Source organism: Coregonus clupeaformis, chromosome 10, assembly GCF_020615455.1.
Source record: "Coregonus clupeaformis isolate EN_2021a chromosome 10, ASM2061545v1, whole genome shotgun sequence".
NCBI classification, from domain to species: domain Eukaryota; kingdom Metazoa; phylum Chordata; class Actinopteri; order Salmoniformes; family Salmonidae; genus Coregonus; species Coregonus clupeaformis.
Window position 1 is genome coordinate 18,769,422 of NC_059201.1, and position 27,299 is coordinate 18,796,720.

Sequence of the window (27,299 nt, forward strand, 5' to 3'; positions counted from 1 at the left end):
GTTTTGTATGGTTGCTTTGTAGCCTGCAGAACTTTATGTTTGTGTGTATTTTGTAGTTTTGTCTGTGTTTCATTTAATAAATTAAGATGTTCGGCTACCACGCTGCACCTTGGTCCGAGCCTTCAATCAACGAACGTGACAGGGTGAGATACTTAGTTGATTCTTCCGGTGCATAGCAACATCTGATTCAATGCATTAGTCATAGCATTAGCTAGTTAGTTAGCAATTAGGAAAAATATAATTGTATTTTTGCATGCATTTAGAATAAATTAATTGTTTTATTTCTAGCTGCTTTAATGTTTTTACCACATGTTATCAAAAGATATACAGTACATTTATGCTTCAATTGATAGGAGTTTGATATGAGGGTACCCATACACTCTCAGTACAGTACCCTCTCAAGTTAATTCTCAACGAAGATCTCCATTCTAACAAACTCACTCTAACTTCTGTTGTCCCCCAAACCACTCTTATCCATGCTATGTTGTTGATAGGCTCGGCGTAGCCTTGGAAAGCCTCTTCTGTGATTGCTGCCGACCAAGCGTATTTATTTGTATGAAGGCACAGGCTGTGACGGTGGTTAGTTTTATAATTAGTTTAGAGTGAAGAGAGGGTGTGTGTGTGTGTGTGTGTGTGTGTGTGTGTGTGTGTGTGTGTGTGTGTGTGTGTGTGTGTGTGTGTGTGTGTGTGTGCGCGCACACAAGTGTATGTGCGCGTGATAGGGTGTGTGTGCTCTCATCATGCGCATGCATCAGATTCCTGCCAAGCAGAGGGGTGGATAAACTGCGTCCCTCCTGTCCCATCCAGTCACTTTCCCAGTCAGGCAAGCAGAGAGAGTGAGAGGAGAGAAAGAGGTGAGAGGAGAGAGAGAGACATTCTACTGCACTATACCACACACTATAACAGCAGGGCTACCAGGATCAAGGCTAATTGTGCTCTGCTTTCTTTTCCTTCCTTCCCTTCTCTGGTCACAGGCAGTTCTAGGACCATGGCACACCATAAAGACCCCAGCAAGATGGGCATCGGCCGCTCCATCGCCGTGCTGACCTCCGGAGGCGATGCCCAGGGTGAGTGGGGCTGGGTGGACCAGGGCAGGGGGGTGCCAGAGGACTGTTCGGGGGAAGCACCAGTTTCAGGGGCAGACAGTCCGAGGGAGGATAGACAGCCCAGAGGCTTGTTGGTAATCAGCAGGTGGCTGAGCAGGGGCCAGAGTTAAATCGGTCCATGTGAACAGTTCCCATGTGGGGGCAGCAAACAATGAGATATTACTTTAAGTCAACAATTCCCATAATTCCCATTCATGCTCAGAGCTCTGAGGCTGTCAATGAATTTGGAATAGGGAAACAGTGGAGTATAGGGAGGTAAAGTAAAAAGTGATTTGTAAACATAATTTGTGTTGTCTGAAGTCATAGCTGGACTTCAAGGGTGATGCATAGACTGACTGTACTACAGAAATGCATAGATTTATGTTGAAAGTCAGATGAGTCACAGCACATATACTGTACCATAGCTCAACTAATAGAAAACATGCCTCTTATTTGTGTGGTTTGAAATTCAACTGTGTTGACGTTTTGTTTTCAGTCACAGTTCCAGTTATACAGTTTGCCACACCCACTACCACGGCCAAATAAACTGTAATGATTGTGGAGTTCTGACATTAAAAGTTAATATCATAATGTTATATGATATGTTATCACGTCTTATATGGCACGTTAGCTTCACATAGAGACCTCTCCTCTCGGTTGTCACTGAGATATCTTATCACATGGAAAGGGCAACGTGATGTCTTCCATCCAAGGAGGTTGCCAGGGTCAGTGGAGCATTCGCAGTGGGTGCGTCCCAATAATCTCTCCTTCCTTCTGAAGTGTGCACTCTTTCACTACTCCCCAAAAATTTGAAATAATTGGATTGGTGTACGCATGGATAGAGGGAGTTTCTGTATACCAGTCATTTCGTTTCAAATCGATGAAGTGAACAAGCGCACACTTCTGGAGAAAAGAAAGATTATTGGGACGCACCCAGCAGTCTTCCCCCTGACCTTTAGCTGGATGATGAATACCTCCCCTTTGACCTTTTGGGATGTCTGCCACTGACCCCACATGACCTTCTGATTGGAGCCTGTGTCAGGGAGCTGTCTGCCTGTCTGAACTTTACATCATTATGCCAACTGAGTGGCTCTAGTCGGCTAGCTGTTTGTCAGGGTTCTCTCTCTGTTCTCGCTTTTATTTCATGTTTTTTCTTTGTCTTATTCTCTACATACACCCTAGCTACTATGTCCTTTAAATATTCACCCATATCTTTACCTTTCCCTCTATTTACCTCTCTTTCCCTCCTGCTGTCTCTCTTTCCCTCTCATTCCTTCTCTATCTCTGTATTTTTTGAAGGGGTGCTAATTTTAGAGACGTGACCTTTGTCATATGACATGGAGAGGTGGAGGAGGAGGAGGAGAGATGTGGGCCGCCCTATCCCTCCCTCTTATCCCTCCTCTCTCCCTCTTCCACCTAAACCTTTTTCTCCCTCCATCATGTTGAAAGGGGAGACACTCTTGGCACCTCAACAGACACACTATCCACATGTGTTGCTCTATAGAGTGGAGCTGGTGTGTTGAGACAGTGAGCTGGTTACATTTCCAGTCCTGACTGCCATACCTCTGTCGTCCCTGTCTGCCCTACCTTCCCTGTCGGCCCTGTCTGCCCTGCCAGTTCCCTGCCAGTTCACTGACACAGACACACAGGCTGTTGCAACTACATGCCCAGGAGAGCTTGAAAGTGCATTGTCATCCCAACTGTGTGGATGTGAGAGGAGAGCTCTTCAGTATTCCACTATGCTTTGCTATGGTTCCCCATCAGCCATACATCCTAACCATGTGAACTCACATGGTACATAATGGTAATGATTATTATGATCTGGTATATGTACACATTATCATTTTTCCGTTCAGCAAAATCACTAAAATGAGACAAAAACAGCTGCATTGGACTTTTAACAGATTCATTATCTCAATATCAAAGAATTTCTGGGTAACAATTAAGTACCTTACTGTGATTGTTTTCTATTTTTTTTACACAATTTGCTTCCTAGCAAAGGGCAATTTCTCAAGCAAGAATTTTGCATATGTCAAGTTTGTAGCACACAGCATGCCAACTTAATCATAGCAGCTACACTGTGTTGTGGGTCGTAGTTCAAAACTACCCGTGCAGGTGGGACTGTGTCAGTGATGTTCTAACAACCACTGCAGGTATGAATGCTGCTGTGAGGGCCGCAGTCAGAGTGGGCATCTACACTGGGGCCAAGGTCTACTTCGTTCATGAGGTTAGTACCTGACTTGTATCCCCCATCTCATCTAACATTTTATGTTACCCATCCTCTATTAGTCTATAACTGTTACTATTCCCTTTTTCTGATTATTATAGTCTACAGCAGTTGTCACCAACCGGTCGATCGCAATCGATTGGTCGATCTTCAAGGAATTCCTAGTCGATCACCAAACATTTCTGTAGAAAAGCCAAGAATATAAAGGCTTGTGCTGCTTTTTTTATTTATTTGTGTTGCGCTGTTGGCGGTAGGTGCACTTGATTCAGAAGCCCTGCACACCGGATAGGCAAAGTGTTCCCATTTTGAACTATTTCATTTAAACTCCGCCTACCCGGCAGACCGAGAGATCTGTGGCTAAATTAGTGTGCTTACTGTGCTGTCCAATCGGATAGCTCAAATTACAGTGCCTACAGCTTCCACAACCCAGTCCACAGCAAAGTTTGATACTAGCCTACATTACATTTAATAACTTTTAAAACCATGACCAAAGAGAAACTGTAAAAGAATACAGCAAAGAGCTGCTGTTTTTATGAGTGAATGAATGTCAAAGTTTTTACTCAGCACTGTCAACACTGTTTTTATTCAACACTATTAAAAACATAAAATGAGCTTCTCCCTACTTCCACTGGCGCTGCAATGAATGAGTAGCCAAGTGTATCGATAGCCCTGCATTTGTATGATTATTAGCAGCTCATCGTGTCTATTTTAATATCGAGAAATATTTTACTTTCTCTGGTCATAGGAACAACATGAATTTGTGCATGAGGCAGATGAGGTGAGACTCCAGTTTTTCCATCAAGTTGAAAACTGTGTCCCCTCTCTCCAGCCTGGTCTCATAGACTAGATGTAACACAGTAAATGTAATTCTGGGATATTCAAATCAGTATGATATGTTATGTTTGGTATGGTTACTGAAGTCAAAAACGAAAGTAGGGTGGATGGGTAGGCGTATAATGCGAACGTCTAGCAACCCAAAGGTTGCGAGTTTGACTCTCATCAGACAACTTTAGCATTTTGGCTAATTAGCAACTTTTCAACTACTTTTGAGCTACTTTGCAACTACTTAGCTAAGCCTTCCCCTAACCCCATCCTTAACCCTTTAACCTAACTCATAAACCTAACCCTAGCCTAGCTAATGTTAGCCAGCTAGCTAACATTAGCCACCTAGCTAGAATTTGTAACATCTCATACGTTTAGCAAATTTGTAACATATTGTACGTTTTGCAAATTCATGACATTTAATTTGAATTGTAATTCATAACATAAATGGGTGATGGACACCACAAATGAATACATACAATACGAAACCTAACATATCATACCAAATTGAGTATCTCGGATTTACGTATAGAATAATACGAAATCCCTGATTAGAGGGGATAGGATGTAAACCAACAGTGCTACGGACAGCAATGGCTGGATTGAGAAAGCTGATCTGGAATGAGCCTCTTACATTCCCTTTTCCTTGCCTGTTACCTTATCATTCAGCTAAGCCACCTCAGTTACCTTGGGTTTCACCTTAGATCCTCCCGTAACTGTAAGTGACAGGTTTGTGTGTTCGTCTTCAGGGTTACCAGGGTCTGGTGGATGGAGGTGACAATATCAAACCTGCCACATGGGAGAGCGTGTCTATGATGCTGCAGCTGGTGAGCACACATACAGTATACACACACACACACACTTTATCCAATTACCTCCCCCCTCACACTGTCTTGAGCTCTCCTGTAGTTTCTGACCAAATGTAACCTTTCAGTGAAAGGGGTGGGATCCATCCTCTGTAACATGAACTGGTCCTAGATCAGTGACTCTCTGGTCAGTAGGAGCTAGTTAAATGCCAGGGTTCACTGGATTTAATGGGCTTCAGAATGATAGGCTGGGGTTTCACCTCCCTCCTCTTCCCTTCCTTCTTCCCTCCCCCTTGGTCTCTCTCCTCACTCACACACACACACACACACTATTCCTGAACCACATTCTCTCTCATCCCCCTCTGCCTATAACCCACAACCTGTCCTTCTCTACTTCTTCCTCCATCTCTCCCTCTTTTTTAGCCCAACTGAATGTGTTCTTTTGGCAGAATGTGTGGGTTCTGTTTGTGTCATCCAACTGATCCCACCTCTCCCTCTTGTCTCGTCTCAGGGTGGCACTGTGATTGGCAGTGCCCGCTGTATGGACTTCAAAGAGAAGTGGGGGCGTCTGAAGGCTGCCTGCAACTTGGTCAAACTGGGCATCACCAACCTGTGTGTGATTGGTGGTGACGGTAGCTTGACTGGTGCCAACCAGTTCCGTACAGAGTGGAGAGAGCTGCTGGCTGACCTGACCAAACAGGGTGAGATACCTGGGCCACCAACAAGACTACATTACCCAGCACCCTTCACTCCAAACCACCCCACTACCATAAAACATAATGTGACCCACTACACTTTTTGTATTCCACCCAGTCACTTTTTAGATTATCCTAAGAGGGGGGATTAGGTCATCATTCATTATGATCTTAAAACAAAAACTGATCCTAGATCAGCACCACTACTCCAAGACAATTTGTGAATACGGGCCCAAGCATCTGTATGGTCTTTGAAATATGTGGCTCCTTATACTGTACTTTAATGTCTCCTTGTGGACCCAAGTCATATATGCAAAGTCATTTATCCAAAGCGACTTAGAATAGTGCTTGCATACAGTTTGATATGTGTGGCACCAGCGGGAATTGAGCCCAAGACCCCAGCGTTGCAAGGGCCATGCTCTATCAACTGAGCCACATAGGACTACGAGTAATGTATTAAATGTGTGAGTTGACTGCTAGTTTGTGTGTCCACCACCAGGTAAGATCACAGCGGAGGAGGCTAGGCGTTCTTCTCACCTCAATATCGTCGGCATGGTGGGCTCTATAGACAACGACTTCTGTGGCACTGACATGACCATCGGCACTGACTCCGCCCTGCACCGCATCATAGAGGTGGTGGATGCCATAACAACTACTGCACAGAGGTACACACACACCGATATTAAGTCATTTGTAAGCATCAGTAAATCATAAGGATTTTGTGATTCTGAGTTTTTCACATATTTCTGTTGACAGTCACCAGAGGACCTTTATCCTGGAGGTGATGGGCAGACACTGCGGGTGAGTGCCTGACTGTGTGTGTCAAATCAAATGAAATTTCTTGGTCACATACACATGTTTAGCAATGTTATTGCGGGTGTAGCAAAAATGCTTGTGTTTCTAGCTCCGACAGTGCAGTATATCTAACGAGTAATATCTAACAATTTCACAACATATACCCAATACACACAATTCTAAGTAAAGCAATGGAATTAAGAATGTATAAATAAATATATGGACGAGCAATGTCAGAGCGGCATAGACTAAGATACAGTATAATATTATAGAATACAGTATATGCATATGAGATGAGTAATGCAATATATGTAAACATTATTAAAGTGACTAGTGTTCCATTTCTTAAAGTGGCCAGTGATTTCTAATCTATGTATATAGGCAGCAGCCTCTAATGTGCTAGTGAAGGCTATTTAACAGTCTGATGGCCTTGAGATAGAAGCTGTTTTTCAGTCTCTCGGTCCCAGCTTTGATGCACCTGTACTGACCTCGCCTTCTGGATGATAGCAGGGTGAACAGGCAGTGGCTCGGGTGGTTGTTGTCCTTGATGATCTTTTTGGCATTCCTGTGACATCGGGTGCTGTAGGTGTCCTGGAGGGCTGGTAGTTTGTCCCCGGTGATGCGTTGGGCAGACCGCACCATCCTCTGGAGAGCCCTGCGGTTGCGGGCAGTGCAGTTGCCGTACCAGGCGGTGATACAGCCCGACAGGATGCTCTCAATTGTGCATCTGTAAAAGTTTGTGAGGGTTTTAGGTGCCAAGCCAAATTTCTTCAGCCTCCTGAGATTGAAGAGGCACTGTTGCGCCTTCTTCACCACACTGTCTGTGTGGGTGGACCATTTCAGTTTGTCAGTGACGTGTACGCCGAGGAACTTTAAGCTTTCCACCTTCTCCACTGCGGTCCCGTCAATGTGGATAGGGGGGTCCTCCCTCTGCTGTTTCCTGAAGTCCACGATCATTTGTTTTGTTGACGTTGAGTGAGAGGTTATTTTCCTGGCACCACACTCCCAGAGCCCTCACCTCCTCCCTGTAGGCTGTCTCGTCATTGTTGGTAATCAAGCCTACTACTGTTGTGTCGTCTGCAAACTTGACGCTTGAGTTGGAAGCGTGCTTGGCCACGCAGTCATGGGTGAACAGGGAGTACAGGAGGGGGCAACCTTGTGGAGCCCCAGTGTTGAGGATCAGCGAAGTGGAGGTGTTGTTTCCTACCTTCACCACCTGGGGGCGGCCCGTCAGGAAGTCCAGGACCCAGTTGCACAGGGTGGGGTTCAGATCCAGGGCTTCAAGCTTAATGATGCGCTTGGAGGGTACTATGGTGTTGAATGCTGAGCTATAGTCAATGAACAGTATTCTTACATAGGGATTCCTCTTGTCCAGATGGGATAGGGCAGTGTGATGTTGATTGCATCGTCTGTGGATCTATTGGGGCGGTAAGCAAATGGATGTGGGTCTAGCGTGGCAGGTAAGGTAGAGGTGATATGATCCTTGACTAGTCTCTCAAAGCACTTCATGATGACAGAAGTGAGTGCTATGGGGCGATAGTCATTTAGTTCAGTTACCTTTGCTTTCTTGGGTACAGGGACAATGGTGGCCATCTTGAAGCATGTGGGGACAGCAGCATTGGTGTAAAAATAGTTTAAAGTACTACTTAAGTAGTTTTTTTTAGGTATCTGTACTTGCCTATTTATATTTTGGACTACTTTTGGACACCCAAAAGTACTCGTTACATTTTATAATAATAATATGCCATTTAGCAGACGCTTTTATTCAAAGCGACTTACAGTCATGCGTGCATACATTTTTGTGTATGGGTGGTCCCGGGGATCGAACCCACTACCTTGGCGTTACAAGCGCCGTGCTCTACCAGCTGAGCTACAGAGGACTACGATTTTCCATGCTTAGAAGGTCAGGAAAATGGTCCAATTCACTCACTTATCAAGAGAACATTCCTACTGCCTCTGATCTGGAAGACTCACTAAACACAAATGCTTTGTTTGTAAATTATGTCTGTGTTGTAATGTGCCCCTGGCTATCTGTAAATGAAAAAAAAACAAGAAAATTGTGCAGTCCGATTTGCTTATTATAAACAATTCGAAATTACTTTTGATACTTAAGTATATTTAAAACCAAATACTTTTTGACTTTTACTCAAGTAGTATTTTTCTGGGTGACTTTTACTTGAGTCATTTTCTATGAAGGTATCTTTACTTTTACTCAAGTATGACAATTGGGTACTTTTTCCACCACTGGACAGCATACTGGGATAGGGAGAGATTGAATATGTCCGTAAACACACCAGGCAGCTGGTTTGTGCATGCTCTGAGGACGCGGCTAGGGATGCCATCTGGGCCGGCAGCCTTGCGATGGTTAACACGCTTAAATGTCTTACTCACGTCGGCCACAGAGAAAGAGAGCCCACAGTCCTTGGTAGCGGGCCACGTTGGTGGCACTATATTATCCTCAAAGAGGGCGAAGAAGGTGTTTAGCTTGTCCGGAAGCAAGACGTCGGTGTCCGCGGCGTGGCTGGTTTTCCTTTTATAGTCCGTGATTGTCTGTAGACCCTGCCACATACGTCTCGTGTCTGAGCCGTTGAATTGTGACTCCACTTTGTCCCTATACTGACGTTTTGCTTGTTTGATTGCCTTGCGGAGGGAATAACTACACTGTTTGTATTCTGCCATATTCCCAGTCACCTTGCCATGGTTAAATGCGGTGGTTCGCGCTTTCAGTTTTGCGCAAATGCTGCCATCTATCCACGGTTTCTGGTTAGGGTAGGTTTTAATAATCACAATGGGTACAACATCTCCTATACACTTCCTGAAACTCAGTCACCATATCAGAATATACGTCAATATTATTTTCTGAAGCTACCCGGAACGTATCCCAGTCCGCGTGATCAAAACCATCTTGAAGCGTTGATTCCGATTGGTTAGACTAGTGTTGAATAGTCCTTAGCACAGGTACTTCCTGTTTGAATTTCTGCCTATAGGAAGGGAGGAGCAAAATGGAGTCGTGGTCAGATTTGCCGAAAGGAGGGCGGGGGAGGGCCTTGTATGCATCCCGGAAGTTGGAGTAGCAGTGGGCGAGTGTTTTAGCAGCACAAGAACTACAATCAATGTGTTGATAGAACTTCAGTAGCCTTTTCCTCAAATTTGCTTTGTTAAAATCCCAAGCTACAATAAATGCAGCCTAGGATATGTGGTGTCCAGTTTGCATAAAGTCCAGTGGAGTTCTTTGAGGGCCGTCGTGGTATCGGCTTGAGGGGAGATATCTATAACCGAATAAAATTATCTTGGGAGATAATACTGCCGGCATTTGATAGAGGTATTCTAGGTCCTTCTGCTTCCCGGATAGATATTTATTCATGTCTGCGCACGTTTGTCTGTGTATGCTTGTGTATGTGTTAACATTGCTCTCTGTTCCTACAGCTACCTGGCCCTGGTGACTGCTCTGGCCTGCGGTGCTGACTGGGTGTTCATCCCAGAGATGCCCCCAGAGGAAAACTGGGAGGAACATCTGTGCAAAAGACTGATTGCGGTACCACACCTCCTCTCCTCCTCCCTCTATCCCTTCTCCACCTCTTCTGATTGAGCCTCTCTTTATTTCTTTGTCCCTCTCCCTGGTTTTCTCTCTCTTCCTCATATAGTAACACACAAAACAAAGTTCTCTCTCCGTCTCTCTCTCAGCAAAGGGAGCGTGGTTCTCGTCTGAACGTCATCATCATGGCAGAGGGAGCCCAGGACCGTAACCAGAAACCCATCACCTGTGACCAAGTCAAAAATGTGAGCGATGGCATCACACAGTCAATAGAAGTTGTCCCTAACCACATAAACAGGCGGTGTCCCAAATGGCACCCTATTCCCCCAGCCACAGAGTCCGATATGTTTCATCCCCCTAATGGTTAAGGTTATAAGGGGCTAGGGTAATATGACCTTAAATCTATCGTCTAGCTTTGATCTGACAGAGGACTGATGCTGTAATCTCTCTGTCACTCTGTACAGCTGGTATCCAAGAAACTTTGCTTCGACACCCGTTCCACCATCCTGGGACACGTACAGAGAGGTGGCACCCCCTCTGCTTTCGATAGGATCCTGGTAATCCATCTCTGTCACCACTTTGTGTCTGTCAATCTGTCTGTCTGTCTTGTTTTCACTCTGTTGGCTACTCTTTCTTGACCTTCAGGGTCATTACATATCACCTATAATGTTCCTGCTATGATAATCGATCCTTCATTCATTCCTTCTCTCCCTTCGTCCCCCAGGGTAGCAGGATGGGTGTGGAGGCTGTGATGGCTCTGTTGGAGGCCACCCCAGAAACCCCAGCCTGTGTTGTCAGTCTTTCTGGGAACATGGCCATCAGGCTGCCTCTCATGGAGTGTGTCCAAGTTGTGAGCTATATACCTATGCCACATCAAACTGCATTATTTCCTCTCTTACTGCTGAGAAAGCATATTATCGACATTGTCGTTTAAAATGTCTTCTTCTCTCTATTATCCCCCCTCTCTCAGACTAAAGATGTGACCGTAGCCATGGCTGAGGGGAGATTTGAAGATGCTGTGAAGCTCAGGGGAAAGTGAGCCTTTTATTTTGCCTCTTTTATTCCTTCTTCATTTGGACTTTTATTATAGTGAGATGAAAACCATTGGTCATTTTCTTGTCAATGTCTGTAGGAGCTTTCAGAATAACTGGAACACGTACAAAATGCTGGCTCACGTGAACCCCCCAGAAGTGAAGGTGAGTAACTGCATAATTTTCATCAGTTTCTTTTTCTTGCTATCTTGGTCTGGTATTTGGGCAACCTGGTTGCACATTTGAAGGCATTATAGGGTTGCACCAAAATACATCCTCTCTCTGTCTTGTTCTCCCCCTCTCAGAGCAACATCAATATTGCCATTGTAAATGTGGGCGCCCCCTGTGCTGGAATGAATGCAGCAGTGCGTGCAGCTGTCAGGGTCGGTCTCATCCAGGGACACCAGATGCTGGCTATACATGACGGCTTTGACGGCCTGGCTAACGGACAGGTGGGCCATTCCACCAGGAAAGATGTCCCTGAGGATTTCCTGTAGTGGACAACTTGTGTGTAATTTTACATGTGATCAGATGAATGACATCATCAGGAACATCAGTTCATTGCCAAGTTGAGCTCCACCTGCAAAGCTCAACACAAATAACACACACACACACACACACCATACTCATCTCTTGTTCCTCTTCCCCAGATTGAGCCTATCACTTGGGCTCAAGTGGGTGGATGGACTGGGAAGGGAGGGTCCAATCTCGGTACCAAGAGGTGAGACATCTCCACAGAGCACACACACCAATGCTTAGGGCCAGGGAAAGTTCAAAGTCGTGTGTTTAGGAGGAACCCAGGGCACTACTTAGAAGAACATAAACCTCTATTGACATTTACCTCTCTGTTTCTCCTCTCTGGTGTGTAGACACCTGCCAGGTAAAAACATTGAGCAAATCAGCCTGAACATTGCCAAGTTCAACATCCATTCTCTGATCATCATCGGAGGCTTTGAGGTGAGGCTCGAGGGGGAGGATTAGAGTGTTCGGATGGTTCACTGGTCCACTGTCAAAATCATTATTGATTGAACATATTCATTGAACATAAGCACTACAGTTGAAAAACAATGAGTCTCATGAATATTGTCATGTCTGTTGATGCCTATTCCAGATATACACTACCAGTCAAAAGTTTGGAAACACATTCAAGGGTTTTTCTTTATTCTTTCTATTTTTTTTACATTGTAGAATAATAGTGAAGACATCAAAACTATGAAATAACACATATGGAATCATGTAGTAACCAAAAAAGTGTTAAACAAATCAAAATATATTTTACATTTCAGATTCTTCAAATAGCTACCCTTTGCCTTGATGACAGCTTTTGCACACTCTTGGCATTCTCTCAACCAGCTTCATGAGGTAGTCACCTGGAATGCATTTCAATTAACAGGTGTGCCGCCTTAAAAGTTCATTTGTGGAATTTCTTTCCTTCTAAATGCGTTTGCGCCAATCAGTTGTGTTGTGACAAGGTATGGGGGGTAATGGCAGGGTTATGGCAAGAACAGCTCAAATAAGCAAAGAGAAACGTCAGTCCATCATTACTTTAAGACATGAAGGTCAGTCAATACAGAACATTTCAAAAACTTTGAACGTTTCTTCAAGTGCAGTTGCAAAAACCATCAAGCGCTATGATGAAACTGGCTCTCATGAGGACCACCACAGGAATGGAGGACACATCTCAACATCAACTGTTCAGAGGGGACTGTGTGAATCAGGCCTTCATGGGCGAACTGCTGCAAAGAAACCACTACTAAAGGACACCAATAACAAGAAGAGACCTGCTTGGGCCAAGAAACACGAGCAATGGACATTAGACCGGTGGGAATTTGTCCTTTGGTCTGGAGTCCAAATTGGAGATTTTTGGTTCCAAGCGCCGTGTCTTTGTGAGACGCGTTGTGGGTGAACGGATGATCTCCGCATGTGTAGTTCCCACTGTAAAGCATGGAGGAGGAGGTGTTATGGTGTGGGGGTGCTTTGCTGGTGACACTGTCAAGGCACACTTAACGAGCATGTCTACCACATCATTCTGCAGTGATACGCCATCACATCTGGTTTGGGCTTAGTGGGACTATGATTTGTTTTTCAACAGGACAATGACCCAACACACCTCCAGGCTGTGTAAGGGTTATTTTTTACCAAGAAGCAGAGTGATGGAGTGCTGCATCAGATGACCTGGCCTCCACAATCCCCTGACCTCAACCCAATTGAGATGCTTAGCATATGTGGGAACTCTTTCAAGACTGTTGGAAAAGCATTCCAAGTGAAGCTGGTTGAGAGAATGCCAAGAGTGTGCAAAGCTGTCACCAAGGCAAAGGGTGGCTATTTGAAGAATCTCAAATATAACATATATTTTGATTTGTTTAACACTTTTTTGGTTACTACGTGATTCCATATGTGTTATTTCATAGTTTTGATGTCTTCACTATTATTCTAAATAGTAAAGAAAAACCCTTGAATGAGTAGGTGTGTCCAAACTTTTGACTGGTACTGTGCATGGTATTGTGTGTCTCCCTGTCAGGCCTATCTGGGTGGTCTGGAGCTGGTGACAGCCAGGGAGAAGTACGAGGAGCTGTGTATCCCCATGGTGGTCATTCCCGCCACCGTCTCCAACAATGTTCCCGGATCAGACTTCAGCATCGGCGCTGACACCGCCCTCAACACCATCACCATGGTAAGACACACACACACACACGCTGTACCCCAGACACACACACACACACACTTTAAATACTTTATTTGAATCCACAAATTGCATTACAGTCGAGAAGGATTCAAACATTTCAAAGGACATGGTCATCTGGATGGATATAGAAAGCACCTTCTCCATTCAGCAAGGCTTTCCATGACACCTGACACAGAGCAGTACTTTGTTAGCTGCTTTGCCTTTGTCCTATGCGGGCCTGCATTCTGTCAGCCTGTGTATATGGCTGAGACTCCCAAATATCAGCGCCACAAGTTTGCACTGATAACTAAGGCTGTTCAGGCGTGACACGAGGAAATGGTATTTCAGCAACTTAGCAACAAATGGTCTGCTCCATATAGGAGTCAAAAGAGCAACCCACTTCCAAAATATGTACCTCCCTCCGGCCTTCCCCACAACAACAATATCTGGCATATTTGGGATACAAGAAAACACATTATCAAACCAGCCTCCACTGACAAGAGAATGTTTGTGAATGTGTGCGGGACACACACACTTTGACCTTTTAGTCATTTAGCAGACGCTCTTATCCAGAGCAATTAGGGTTCAGTGCCTTGCTCAAGGACACATCAACAGATTATTTACCTAGTTGCACAGGGATTCGAACTAGTAACCTTTTTGTTACTGGCCCAACACTCTTAACTGCTATGCTAACCGCTAGGCTACCTGCCTAACATATGACAATACCCAGACACACATCCCTCCTCATATTTACCTTTCTTTCTTTCTGTCAGACTTGCGACAGGATCAAGCAGTCTGCTGCTGGCACCAAGAGGAGAGTGTTCATCATTGAGACCATGGGGGGATACTGCGGCTACCTGGCAACCATGGCTGGCTTGTCATCTGGGGCTGACGCTGCCTACATTTATGAAGAGCCTTTCCATATCCGCGACCTTGAGGTCAGGGGGCACACTGGCAGAATAACAAAGATGGATGGATTCTGTGTTATATTTCAAACACAAAAAATGGGGACATTGGGTTGTTGAATCATCTATTGTATTGTTTTGTTGCAGCTGAACGTGGAGCATCTGATAGAAAAGATGAAGACCTCAGTGAAGAGAGGTCTCATTCTCAGGTAGGTGTGCTCTCCTCAAAAACACATCCTTATCTGATATCCCTCAGACATTATCGTTCTCTTGTTTCTCTTGTTACTACAACTAACGAATGATGGATTGTCCTATAATAATACCGCCATCCTCCTCCTGCCCACAGGAACGCTAATGCCAACGACAACTACACCACACAGTTCCTCTACAACCTGTACTCAGAGGAGGGCAAGGGCACGTTCGACTGCAGGATGAACATCCTGGGACACATGCAGCAGGTCTGATGGACGCTTCTTCTAACTGTTTAATGGGCTCAACTCTAAATCTGTTGTAATATAAGGAATCAATTTATGTATATATTCATCTGGAAATACATCTCTCTTTCTCTTTGTCTCACCACCAGGGTGGAACCCCCTCTCCCTTCGACAGGAATTTTGGCACCAAGATGGGATCCAAGTCTGTCCTGTGGCTGACTGACAAGCTGAAGGAGTGCTACAGACACGGTGAGGATCATTTGGTATTTTATTAGGATCCCCATTAGCTGTTGCAAAAGCAGCAGCTACTCTTCCTGGGGTCCACACAAAACATGAAACATTACATAATACAGAACATTAATAGACAAGAACAACTCAAGGACAGAACTACATCAATTAAAAAAGAAAGAAAGGCACACAGCCTACATATCAATACCAATACATACACACAAACTATCTAGGTCAAATAGGGGAGAGGCGTTGTGCCATGAGGTGTTACTTTATCTTATTTTTTTAAAGCAGGTTTGCTGTTCATTTGAGCAATATGAGATGGAACGGAGTTCTATGCAATAATGGCTCTATATAATACTGTACTCTTTCTTGAGTTTGTTCTGGATTTGGGGACTGTGAAAAGACCCCTGGTCGCATGTCTGATGGGGTAAGTGTGTGTCAGAGCTGTGCGTAAGTTGACTATGCAAACAATTTGGGATTTTCAACACATTAATGTTTCTTATAAAAAGAAGTGATGCAGTCAGTCTCTCCTCAACTCTTAGCCAAGAGAGACTGGCATGCATAGTATTTATATCAGCCCTCTGATTACAATGAAAAGCAAGACGTGCCGCTCTGTTCTGGGCCAGCTGCAGCTTTACTAGGTATTTCCTTGCAGCACTCGACCACACAACTGGACAATAATCAAGATAAGTCAAAACTAGAGCCTGCAGGACTTGCTTTTTGGAATGTGGTGTCAAAAAAGCAGAGCATCTCTTTATTACAGACAGACCTCTCCCCATCTTTACAACCATTGAATCTATATGTTTGACCATGACAGTTTACAATCTAAGGTAACGCCAAGTAATTTAGTCTCCTCAACTTGTTCAACAGCCACACCATTCATAACCAGATTCAGCTGAGGTCTAGAACTTACGGAATGCTTTGTACCAAATACAATGCTCTTAGTTTTAGAGATGTTCAGGACCAGTTTATTACTGGCCACCCATTCCAAAACAGACTGCAACTCTTTGTTAAGAGTTTCAGTGACTTTGTTAAGAGTTTCAGCTGCCCTGCGGTACACCACACTTTACATGTTTGACATTAGAGAAGCTTCCATTAACCTCTACGGGATCGGTGTCCCGTATACGGGACGGTTGAGCTAACGTGCGCTAATGTGATTAGCATGACTGTTGTAAGTAACAGCAAACTTTCCAGGACATAAACATGTCTTAAATGGGCAGAAAGCTTAAATTCTTGTTAATCTAAATGCACTATCCAATTTACAGTAGCTATTACAGTGAAAAGATACCATGCTATTGTTTGAGGAGAGTGCACAACAACAAAAAACTTATCACGGCAAGTGGTTTGATACATTCACCTCTGAAGGTACATAATGTACTTACATTCAGTAATCTTGCTCTGATTTGTCATCCTCTCAGGGTCCCAGAGATAAAATGTAGCATAGTTTTGTTTGATAAAATCAATTTTTATATTCAAATGTAGGAACTGGGTTCTACAGTTTGAACCCCTGCTGTCTCTGGCTTTGTATTATCTTTTACCAGATCTAATGTGTTATATTCTCCTACATTAATTTCACATTTCCACAAACTTCAAAGTGTTTCCTTTCAAATGGTATCAAGAATATACATATCCTTGCTTCAGGTCCTGAGCTACAGGCAGTTAGATTTGGGTATGTCATTTTAGGCGAAAATTGAAAGGGTCAGATCCTTGAGGTTAAAGAAAACCCTTTCAGTTCTATTATATAGATAGCTCTGAATCCACAATATGCCAGAGGTTGAAAAGCCATAACACATCCACTACCATTCAAAAGTTTGGACACACCTACTCATTCAAGGGTTTTTCTATATTTCTACTATTTTTTACATTGTAGAATAATAGTGAAGACATCAACACTATTAAATAACACATTGAATCATGTAGTAACCAAAAAAGTGTTAAACAAATCAAAATATATGTTATATTTGAGATTCTTCAAATAGCCACCATTTGCCTTGATGACAGCTTTGCAAACTCTTGGCATTCTCTCAACCAGCTTCATGAGGTAGTCACCTGGAATGCATTTCAATTAACTGGTGTGCTTTGTTAAAAGTTAATTTGTGGAATTTATTTTCTTCTCAATGCGTTTGAGCCAATCAGTTATGTTGTGACAAGGTAGGGGTGATATACAGAAGTTAGCCCTATTTGGTAAAAGACCAAGTCCATATTATGGCAAGAACAGCTCAAATAAGCAAAGAGAAATGACAGTCCATCATTACTTTAAGACATGAAGGTCCGTCAACACAGAATATTTCAAGAACTTTGAAAGTTTCTTCAAGTGCAGTCGCAAAAACCATCAAGCGCTATGATGAAACTGGCTCTCATGAGGACCACCACAGGAATGGAAGACCCAGAGTTACCTCTGCTGCAGAGGATAAGTTCATTAGAGTTACCAGCCTCAGAAATTGCAGCCCAAATAAATGCTTCACAGAGTTCAAGTCACAGACACATCTCAACATCAACTGTTCAGAGGAGACTGTGTGAATCAGGCCTTCATGGTCAAATAGCTGCAAAGAAACCACTACTAAAGGACACCAATAAGAAGAAGAGACCTGCTTGGGCCAAGAAACACGAGCAATGGACATTAGAATGGTGGAAATTTGTCCTTTGGTCTGGAGTCCAAATTTGAGATTTTTGGTTCCAATCGCCGTGTCTTTGTGAGACGCGGTGTTGGTGAACGGATGATCTCCGCATGTGTATTTTCCACCGTAAAGCATGGAGGAGGAGGTGTTATGGTGTGGGTGTGCTTTGCTGGTGACACTGTCTGTGATTTATTTAGAATTTAAGGCACACTTAACCAGCATGGCTACCACAGCATTTTGCAGCGATACGCCATCCCATCTGGTTTGGGCTTAGTGGGACTATGATTTGTTTTTCAACAGGACAATAACCCAACACACCTCCAGGCTGTGTAAGGGCTATTTTACCAAGAAGGAGAGTGATGGAGTGCTGCATCAGATTACCTGGCCTCCACAATCCCCCGACCTCAACCCAATTTAGATGGTTTGGGATGAGTCGGACCGCAGAGTGAAGGAACAGCAGCCAACAAGTGCTAAGCCTATGTGGGAACTCCTTCAAGACTGTTGGAAAATCAAATCAAATTTTATTTGCCACATGCGCCGAATACAACCGGTGTAGACATTACAGTGAAATGCTTACTTACAAGCCCTTAACCAACAATGCAAAGTAAAACAAATAAAAAAAGTGTTAAGCAAAAATAATTAAAGCAAATAACTAAAGAGCAGCAGTAAAATAAAATAACAGTAGGGAGGCTATATACAGGGGGGTACCGGTGCAGAGTCAATGTGCGGGGGCACCGGCTAGTCGAGGTAATTGAGCTAATATGTACATGTGGGTAGAGTTGAAGTGACTATCCATAAATAATAAACAGAGTAGCAGCAGAGTAAAAGTGGGGGTGGGGGAGCAGTGCAAATTGTCCGGGTAGCCATGATTAGCTGTTCAGGAATCTTATGGCCTGGGGGTAGACGCTGTTGAGAAACCTTTTTGACCTAGACTTGGCGCTCCGGTACCGCTTGCCATGCGGTAGCAGAGAGAACAGTCTATGACTAGGGTGGCTGGAGTCTTTGACAATTTTGAGGGCCTCTGACACCGCCTGGTATAGAGGTCCTGGATGGCAGAAAGCTTGGCCCCAGTGATGCACTGGGCCGTACGCACTACCCTCTTTATTGCCTTGCGGTCGGAGGCTGAGCAGTTGCAACACCAGGCGGTGATAGAACCAGTCAAGATGCTCTCGATGGTGCAGCTGTAGAACCTTTTGAGGATCTGAGGACCCATGCCAAATATTTTCAGTCTCCTGAGGGGGAATAGGCTTTGTCGTGCTCTCTTCACGACTGTCTTGGTGTGTTTGGACCATGATAGTTCGTTGGTGATGTGGACACCAAGGAACTTGAAGCTCTCAACCTGCTCCACTTCAGCCCCGTCGATGAGAATGGGGACATGCTCAGTCCTCTTTTTTTTTTTCTGTAGTCCACAATCATCCCTTTGTCTTGATCACGTTGAGGGAGAGGTTGTTATCCTGGCACCACACTGCCAGGTCTCTGACCTCCTCCCTATAGGCTGTCTCATCGTTGACGGTGATCAGGCCTACCTACCACTGTTGTGTCGTCGGCAAACTTAATGAAGGTGTTGGAGTTGTGCCTGGCCATGCAGTCATGGTTGAACAGGGAGTATAGGAGGGAACTGAGCATGCACCCCTGAGGGGCCCCCGTGTTGAGGATCAGTGTGGCAGATGTGTTGTTACCTACCATTACCACCGGGGGGCGGCCCGTCAGGAAGTCCAGGATCCAGTTGCAGAGGGAGGTGTTTAGTCCCAGGATCCTTAGCTTAGTGATGAGCTTTGAGGGCACTATGGTGTTGAATGCTGAGCTGTAGTCAATGAATAGCATTCTCACGTAGGTGTTCCTCTTGTCCAGGTGGGAAAGGGCAGTGTGGAGTGCAATAGAGATTGCATCATCTGTGGATCTGTTGGGTCGGTATGCAAATTGGACTGGGTCTAGGGTTTCTGGGATAATGGTGTTGATGTGAGCCATGACCAGCCTTTCAAATCACTTCATGTCTACAGACGTGAGTGCTACGGGTCGGTAGTCATTTAGGCAGGTTATCTTAGTGTCCTTGGGCACAGGGACTATGGTGGTCTGCTTGAAACATGTTGGTATTACAGACTCAGTCAGGGACATGTTGAAAATGTCAGTGAAGACACTTGCCAGTTGGTCAGCACATGCTCGGAGTACACGTCCTGGTAATCCGTCTGGCCCTGCAGCCTTGTGAATGTTGACCTGTTTAAAGGTCTTACTCACATCGGCTACGGAGTGCGTGATCACACAGTCGTCCAGAACAGCTGACGCTCTCGTGCATGCTTCAATGTTGCTTGCCTCGAAGCGAGCATAGAAGTAATTTAGCTCGTCTGGTAGGCTCTTATCACTGGGCAGCTCACGGCTGCGCTTCCCTTTGTAGTCTGTAATAGTTTGCAAGCCCTGCCACATCCGAGCGTCGGAGCCGGTGTAGTACGATTCAGTCTTAGTCCTGTATTGACGCTTTACCTATTTGATGGTTCGCCGGAGGGCATAGCGGGATGTCTTCTTAGCATTCGGGTTAGAGTCCCGCTCCTTGTGCGGTCTTAGTGCCAGCATTGGTTTGTGGTGGTAAATAGACAGCTATGAAAAATATGATAAACTCTCTTGGTAAATAGTGTGGTCTACAGCTTATCATGAGATACTCTACCTCAGGCGAGCAAGAAATCCCGCTAGCTTGATAGGCAGCTAGCTAGCAGCTAGGCTAGTTGCTACGCCAAATGGCTCCTCAGACCCGGCCTTGGTCGGCAGGATCACTGAACAGAGAGTAGCAGTCCCAGCAACTGATGCCAAATGCGTCGCGGGATCCAAACTAAAAAGTTAACTAGCTACTAAGAAACTTTCCAACACACTTTCAAAACAACACATTTGTCAAAACAACAAACCGAGGGGGTAAAGGGTTAGGGGAATATAATAAAGGAAAATGTATGAATATATATATATATATACACACTGCTCAAAAAAATAAAGGGAACACTTAAACAACACATCCTAGATCTGAATGAATGAAATAATCTTATTAAATACTTTTTTCTTTACATAGTTGAATGTGCTGACAACAAAATCACACAAAAATTATCAATGGAAATCAAATTTATCAACCCATGGAGGTCTGGATTTGGAGTCACCCTCAAAATTTAAGTGGAAAACCACACTACAGGCTGATCCAACTTTGATGTAATGTCCTTAAAACAAGTCAAAATGAGGCTCAGTAGTGTGTGTGTGTGGCCTCCACGTGCCTGTATGACCTCCCTACAACGCCTGGGCATGCTCCTGATGAGGTGGCGGATGGTCTCCTGAGGGATCTCCTCCCAGACCTGGACTAAAGCATCCGCCAACTCCTGGACAGTCTGTGGTGCAACGTGGCGTTGGTGGATGGAGCGAGACATGATGTCCCAGATGTGCTCAATTGGATTCAGGTCTGGGGAATGGGCGGGCCAGTCCATAGCATCAATGCCTTCCTCTTGCAGGAACTGCTGACACACTCCAGCCACATGAGGTCTAGCATTGTCTTGCATTAGGAGGAACCCAGGGCCAACCGCACCAGCATATGGTCTCACAAGGGGTCTGAGGATCTCATCTCGGTACGTAATGGCAGTCAGGCTACCTCTGGCGAGCACATGGAGGGCTGTGCGGCCCCCAAAGAAATGCCACCCCACACCATGACTGACCCACCGCCAAACCGGTCATGCTGGAGGATGTTGCAGGCAGCAGAACGTTCTCCACGGCGTCTCCAGACTCTGTCATGTCTGTCACGTGCTCAGTGTGAACCTGCTTTCATCTGTGAAGAGCACAGGGCGCCAGTGGCGAATTTGCCAATCTTGGTGTTCTCTGGCAAATGCCAAACGTCCTGCACGGTGTTGGGCTGTAAGCACAACCCCCACCTGTGGACGTCGGGCCCTCATACCACCCTCATGGAGTCTGTTTCTGACCGTTTGAGCAGACACATGCACATTTGTGGCCTGCTGGAGGTCATTTTGCAGGGCTCTGGCAGTGCTCCTCCTGCTCCTCCTTGCACAAAGGCGGAGGTAGCGGTCCTGCTGCTGGGTTGTTGCCCTCCTACGGCCTCCTCCACGTCTCCTGATGTACTGGCCTGTCTCCTGGTAGCGCCTCTATGCTCTGGACACTACGCTGACAGACACAGCAAACCTTCTTGCCACAGCTCGCATTGATGTGCCATCCTGGACGAGCTGCACTACCTGAGCCACTTGTGTGGGTTGTAGACTCCGTCTCATGCTACCACTAGAGTGAAAGCACCGCCAACATTCAAAAGTGACCAAAACATCAGCCAGGAAGCATATGAACTGAGAAGTGGTCTGTGGTCACCACTTGCAGAACCACTTCTTTATTGGGGGTGTCTTGCTAATTGCCTATAATTTCCACCTGTTGTCTATTCCATTTGCACAACAGCATGTGAAATGTATTGTCAATCAGTGTTGCTTCCTAAGTGGACAGTTTGATTTCACAGAAGTGTGATTGACTTGGAGTTACATTGTGTTGTTTAAGTGTTCCCTTTATTTTTTTGAGCTATATATATATATATATATATATATATATATATATATATATACAGTGGGGAGAACAAGTATTTGATACACTGCCGATTTTGCAGGTTTTCCTACTTACAAAGCATGTAGAGGTCTGTAATTTTTTATCATAGGTACACTTCAACTGTGAGAGACGGATTCTAAAACAAAAATCCAGAAAATCACATTGTATGATTTTTAAGTAATTAATTTGCATTTTATTGCATGACATAAGTATTTGATACATCAGAAAAGCAGAACTTAATATTTGGTACAGAAACCTTTGTTTGCAGTTACAGAGATCATACGTTTCCTGTAGGTCTTGACCAGGTTTGCACACACTGCAGCAGGGATTTTGGCCCACTCCTCCATACAGACCTTCTCCAGATCCTTCAGGTTTCGGGGGCTGTCGCTGGGCAATACGGACTTTCAGCTCCCTCCAAAGATTTTCTATTGGGTTCAGGTCTGGAGACTGGCTAGGCCACTCCAGGACCTTGAGATGCTTCTTACGGAGCCACTCCTTAGTTGCCCTGGCTGTGTGTTTCAGGTTGTTGTCATGCTGGAAGACCCAGCCACGACCCATCTTCAATGCTCTTACTGAGGGAAGGAGGTTGTTGGCCAAGATCTCGCGATACATGGCCCCATCCATCCTCCCCTCAATACGGTGCAGTCGTCCTGTCCCCTTTGCAGAAAAGCATCCCCAAAGAATGATGTTTCCACCTCCATGCTTCACGGTTGGGATGGTGTTCTTGGGGTTGTACTCATCCTTCTTCTTCCTCCAAATACGGCGAATGGAGTTTAGACCAAAAAGCTCTATTTTTGTCTCATCAGACCACATGACCTTCTCCCATTCCTCCTCTGGATCATCCAGATAGTCATTGGCAAACTTCAGACGGGCCTGGATATGCGCTGGCTTGAGCAGGGGGACCTTGCGTGCGCTGCAGGATTTTAATCCATGACGGCGTAGTGTGTTACTAATGGTTTTCTTTGAGACTGTGGTCCCAGCTCTCTTCAGGTCATTGACCAGGTCCTGCCGTGTAGTTCTGGGCTGATCCCTCACCTTCCTCATGATCATTGATGCCCCACGAGGTGAGATCTTGCATGGAGCCCCAGACCGAGAGTGACTGACCGTCATCTTGAACTTCTTCCATTTTCTAATAATTGCGGCAACAGTTGTTGCCTTCTCACCAAGCTGCTTGCCTATTGTCCTGTAGCCCATCCCAGCCTTGTGCAGGTCTACAATTTTATCCCTGATGTCCTTACACAGCTCTCTGGTCTTGGCCATTGTGGAGAGGTTGGAATCTGTTTGATTGAGTGTGTGGACAGTTGTCTTTTATACAGGTAACGAGTTCAAACAGGTGCAGTTAATAGAGGTAATGAGTGGAGAACAGGAGGGCTTCTTAAAGAAAAACTAACAGGTCTGTGAGAGCCGGAATTCTTACTGGTTGGTAGGTGATCAAATACTTATGTCATGCAATAAAATGCAAATTAATTACTTAAAAATCACACAATGTGATTTTCTGGATTTTAGTTATAGATTCCGTCTCTCACAGTTGAAGTGTACCTATGATAAAAATTACAGACCTCTACATGCTTTGTAAGTAGGAAAACCTGCAAAATCGACAGTGTATCAAATACTTGTTCTCCCCACTGTATATATATATGGGGAATGATGATGCAGACAATTACATTGATGGAAGCCACAATATATCTGCAATATTAAAGCTGATCTACCGCCTAGAAGTAACATTAAAGAAAAGCGAATAACTCTTCTTGCTCTTATCAACAAGCACAATGCCTTCATAACTTGCTCTGTATAATGCATCTACATGGATTCATGACCTTCTGTGCCCACTACCTTCGGCCTAGTCCTAGATAGGTGTTTTATCCAACTCCTCTGACTATTGATGTCCTGCTATAAGAGATGAGCTGGATAAAGCCCATACAGACAGATCTAGGACCAGCCAGGCTACTGTCCTCCTATGCTGATGCTGGCCCTCTTTGTGTCCCCAGGTCGTATCTTTGCTAACACACCAGATTCTGCCTGTGTGCTGGGCATGAAGAAGAGATCCCTGATATTCCAACCCCTGGCTTCCCTCAAGGAAGACACTGACTTTGAGTAAGTCCTAATCCTCCCTGTGTTTCCACACCTCCTTCTCGTTCTCTCCTCCTTCTCTTTCTCTCCTCCTCTCTCTTGTTTGTGACTCTTCATCGTGTGTTCCACATTGAGTTCAGTTGTGTTTTAATGACGAGCAATGGTAAGTAAGTGCTGTTTTTTGGAATTGTGTCAATCCAGTTAGAACCATTGAACCAGCCCAGGTTCCTTCTATCATTTATCTTCTTATTCTTCCTCTATTTCCTGTTTTCTTTCTCTGATCCCACTCTTCTTCTCCTCCTCCTTCACAATCCCCTCTTCTACCATCCTATCTTCTCCCTCACTCTCCTTCTCTCCTCCCTCCACAGGCACCGTATCCCAAAGACCGAGTGGTGGCTGAAGCTGAGGCCCATCCTGAAGATCCTGGCCAGGTATGAAGCTGTGGAAATCGACACCTCTGAGGCGGCTGCTATGGAGCACATCATCAAGAAGACCGGCGAAATCAAGGGGGGCAAAATGTAAACAAACCAAATAAACACACACAACCTCACATACATACACACCCTTAGTCTAGCACCTAGACCCACCCGCACCTATGAAGAGAAATTAACCATAACAGTAGCAACACGCATGCCCTACCCACCTGAGGATCTGTCTTTTTCAGCCATATTTTTCCTGTGTTTGAGGGGTGCAAACTCCACTTTTCACTTAAATCTCGCTGGACTGATGTGCTTCATTTTACTCCTGTGACTCTTTAATACTATTTATTGTGCCTATCGTTTTTACCCGTTAACGTTATGACCGTGGAAATGTTTGTAATGACCTGTCAAACACATCCCAGTAATGGCTTAAAGGGGCTCAATGGAAAACATTGTCTTTCCGTTGTATCTAGAAGAACACTTTGTCTGCGATTTAAACGCATAGTCTCAACACTTACATCACAGGAAAGAGAAGAAAGTTAACTTTATTTTGATGGGTGTTCATTTTTTGTGGAGCTGAAAAAAGTAATGATTTAATACAGTTTACATTTTTACAAATGAGATGCGCTAAAATGAAAGCAACTTCCGAAAAGGAACACTCGGATTATAGTAATATTATGTCTGATCTCACAAATGATGTAAAGTATGTATAGATAGGTGTAATCTATTCTAAGACAAATTGAAATTTGACAATAAATTGAATGCCTGAATTCTCACCAAAATCCCTGAACTCCATTATTTTTCCTTGGCAGTAAAATGTTTTATGTGCTATAATTCAGTCAATATATAATGTATACATTGTTTTCAAAAAGTTTGGAGTATCTTCATCCATTGTCCAACTGTTGCATTTATAAGAATTGTTTTAAAAACCTTTTAACAATTTTGATGACTGTTGCTAGTAACAGTCAACCATTCAGTCAACTGATGGGTGTAGCATATCAGTACAGTCCTAGTGGTTATGATGAAAAGACTATACATACAGTTTGTGTGGAGCTTTGAACTGTCCTACGTCACAGAAGTCATTCTACATCATTCTGCATCTGGCAAACCTTCAACAATACTGTGCAGATCTCTCCGGAAAGTCAGAGTCTAACACTTATCTCAAAACCACAAACACCCTCAGTGTAGTGTTTCCTGTGTCTGGTTTATTGCCTTCTCCCCTGTTTGTATGGCAGAACAGTTTAGAAATTAATACATCTTTCTTCCATTGAAACTGAACTAGGATATGTAATAAAACGTTCTATTTAGTTTTTTTGGACTATTTGACATGATGAAAGAATTTAGAATTTACTATGTTTATTGAAAATCAAATATTGAATGTTTAGTGATAAAAGGGCAACAATGTATTGCAAAGAAAATGTAACTCATTTTTATTAAACGATGCCTAATAGGCTGACTAAGTACAGTCTACCCCAATAATATAGTTGTTATGCATTTAGTAATTAAACAAATACAAAATGTAAGAGTGTGGGTAAAAAAATGTTTTCAAGGCTAGATGGTCCTACACTGATTGGAAACCGAGATAATGATGACTGACAGAAGAAATTAAGATTGTAAGTCGCTCTGGATAAGAGTGTCTGCTAAATGACTCAATTGTAAAATGTAGACCGTGGCACCTTCTGCAAGTTCCCCTGGTTTCTATTGTATGAGTCATGACAGCTCAACCATGACCATTTCCCTATTTACTCTTTCTTCCTTAGTTACAAATGTTACTGAGTATACCAAACGTGTGTGTACACAATAGTATGCCCTCTTTGAGGGGAATTCAGACCCGAGTTACGTGCACGTAAATGGAAATTAATTCCCTTTTTATGCACTTTTCTTTCTAGGGGAGAGTGGGGTGTGTTGAGCCATTTTTTACATTCAGCATCACTGTCAATGGAAATATGGTATTCTTTCTAACAAAGATATCTACATATATTTCAGGATGTTGTGTATCCCTGGAAATAATTAGAATTGATGTAAACATTACAGTTTTGAAAACATAGCTTGTCCAAAAAAAGTGGTCTCTTGGCACAACTTACCCAGGGTATGGGGTAAGATGAGCCTCGGGACAGGGTGAGTTAAGCCGCCTACAAATTTCTGTACTGAATGATATATTACCACCACCTTTTTAAAACCATGTCTATCTTTATTCCCCAAACACAATTCAAAACAATCACAATCGCTTTCTTTTAATTATTTTAACCACATTTTAACACAGCACCAATGACATTATCCCTCCACCCAAATGAAAATCAAAATGGTGCATATGGCTGTATCTACTCAACTTACCCCATGGCCATTGGCTCAACTTACACCAAGGCAAACATTTTGACTATATTAGCCCACACAGCTACAA

General features: G+C 44.1%; 1 protein-coding gene across 1 annotated transcript; it reads left to right on the plus strand.

Moving 5' to 3' along the window:
- The first annotated feature begins 746 nt into the window (after positions 1–746).
- LOC121575267 (ATP-dependent 6-phosphofructokinase, muscle type) lies at positions 747–25,680 on the plus strand. Its single transcript, XM_041888241.2, has 23 exons — positions 747–854; positions 975–1,067; positions 3,239–3,312; positions 4,884–4,961; positions 5,452–5,641; positions 6,135–6,300; positions 6,392–6,436; positions 9,857–9,965; positions 10,115–10,210; positions 10,430–10,522; positions 10,690–10,815; positions 10,936–11,000; positions 11,098–11,161; positions 11,302–11,448; positions 11,647–11,717; positions 11,866–11,953; positions 13,518–13,670; positions 14,435–14,599; positions 14,714–14,775; positions 14,913–15,024; positions 15,150–15,249; positions 24,398–24,503; positions 24,848–25,680. The coding sequence occupies exons 2-23, from the start codon at positions 989–991 to the stop codon at positions 24,999–25,001; spliced, it is 2,343 nt and encodes a 780-aa protein (XP_041744175.1). The 5' UTR covers positions 747–854; positions 975–988; the 3' UTR covers positions 25,002–25,680.
- Positions 25,681–27,299: the final 1,619 nt, after the last annotated feature.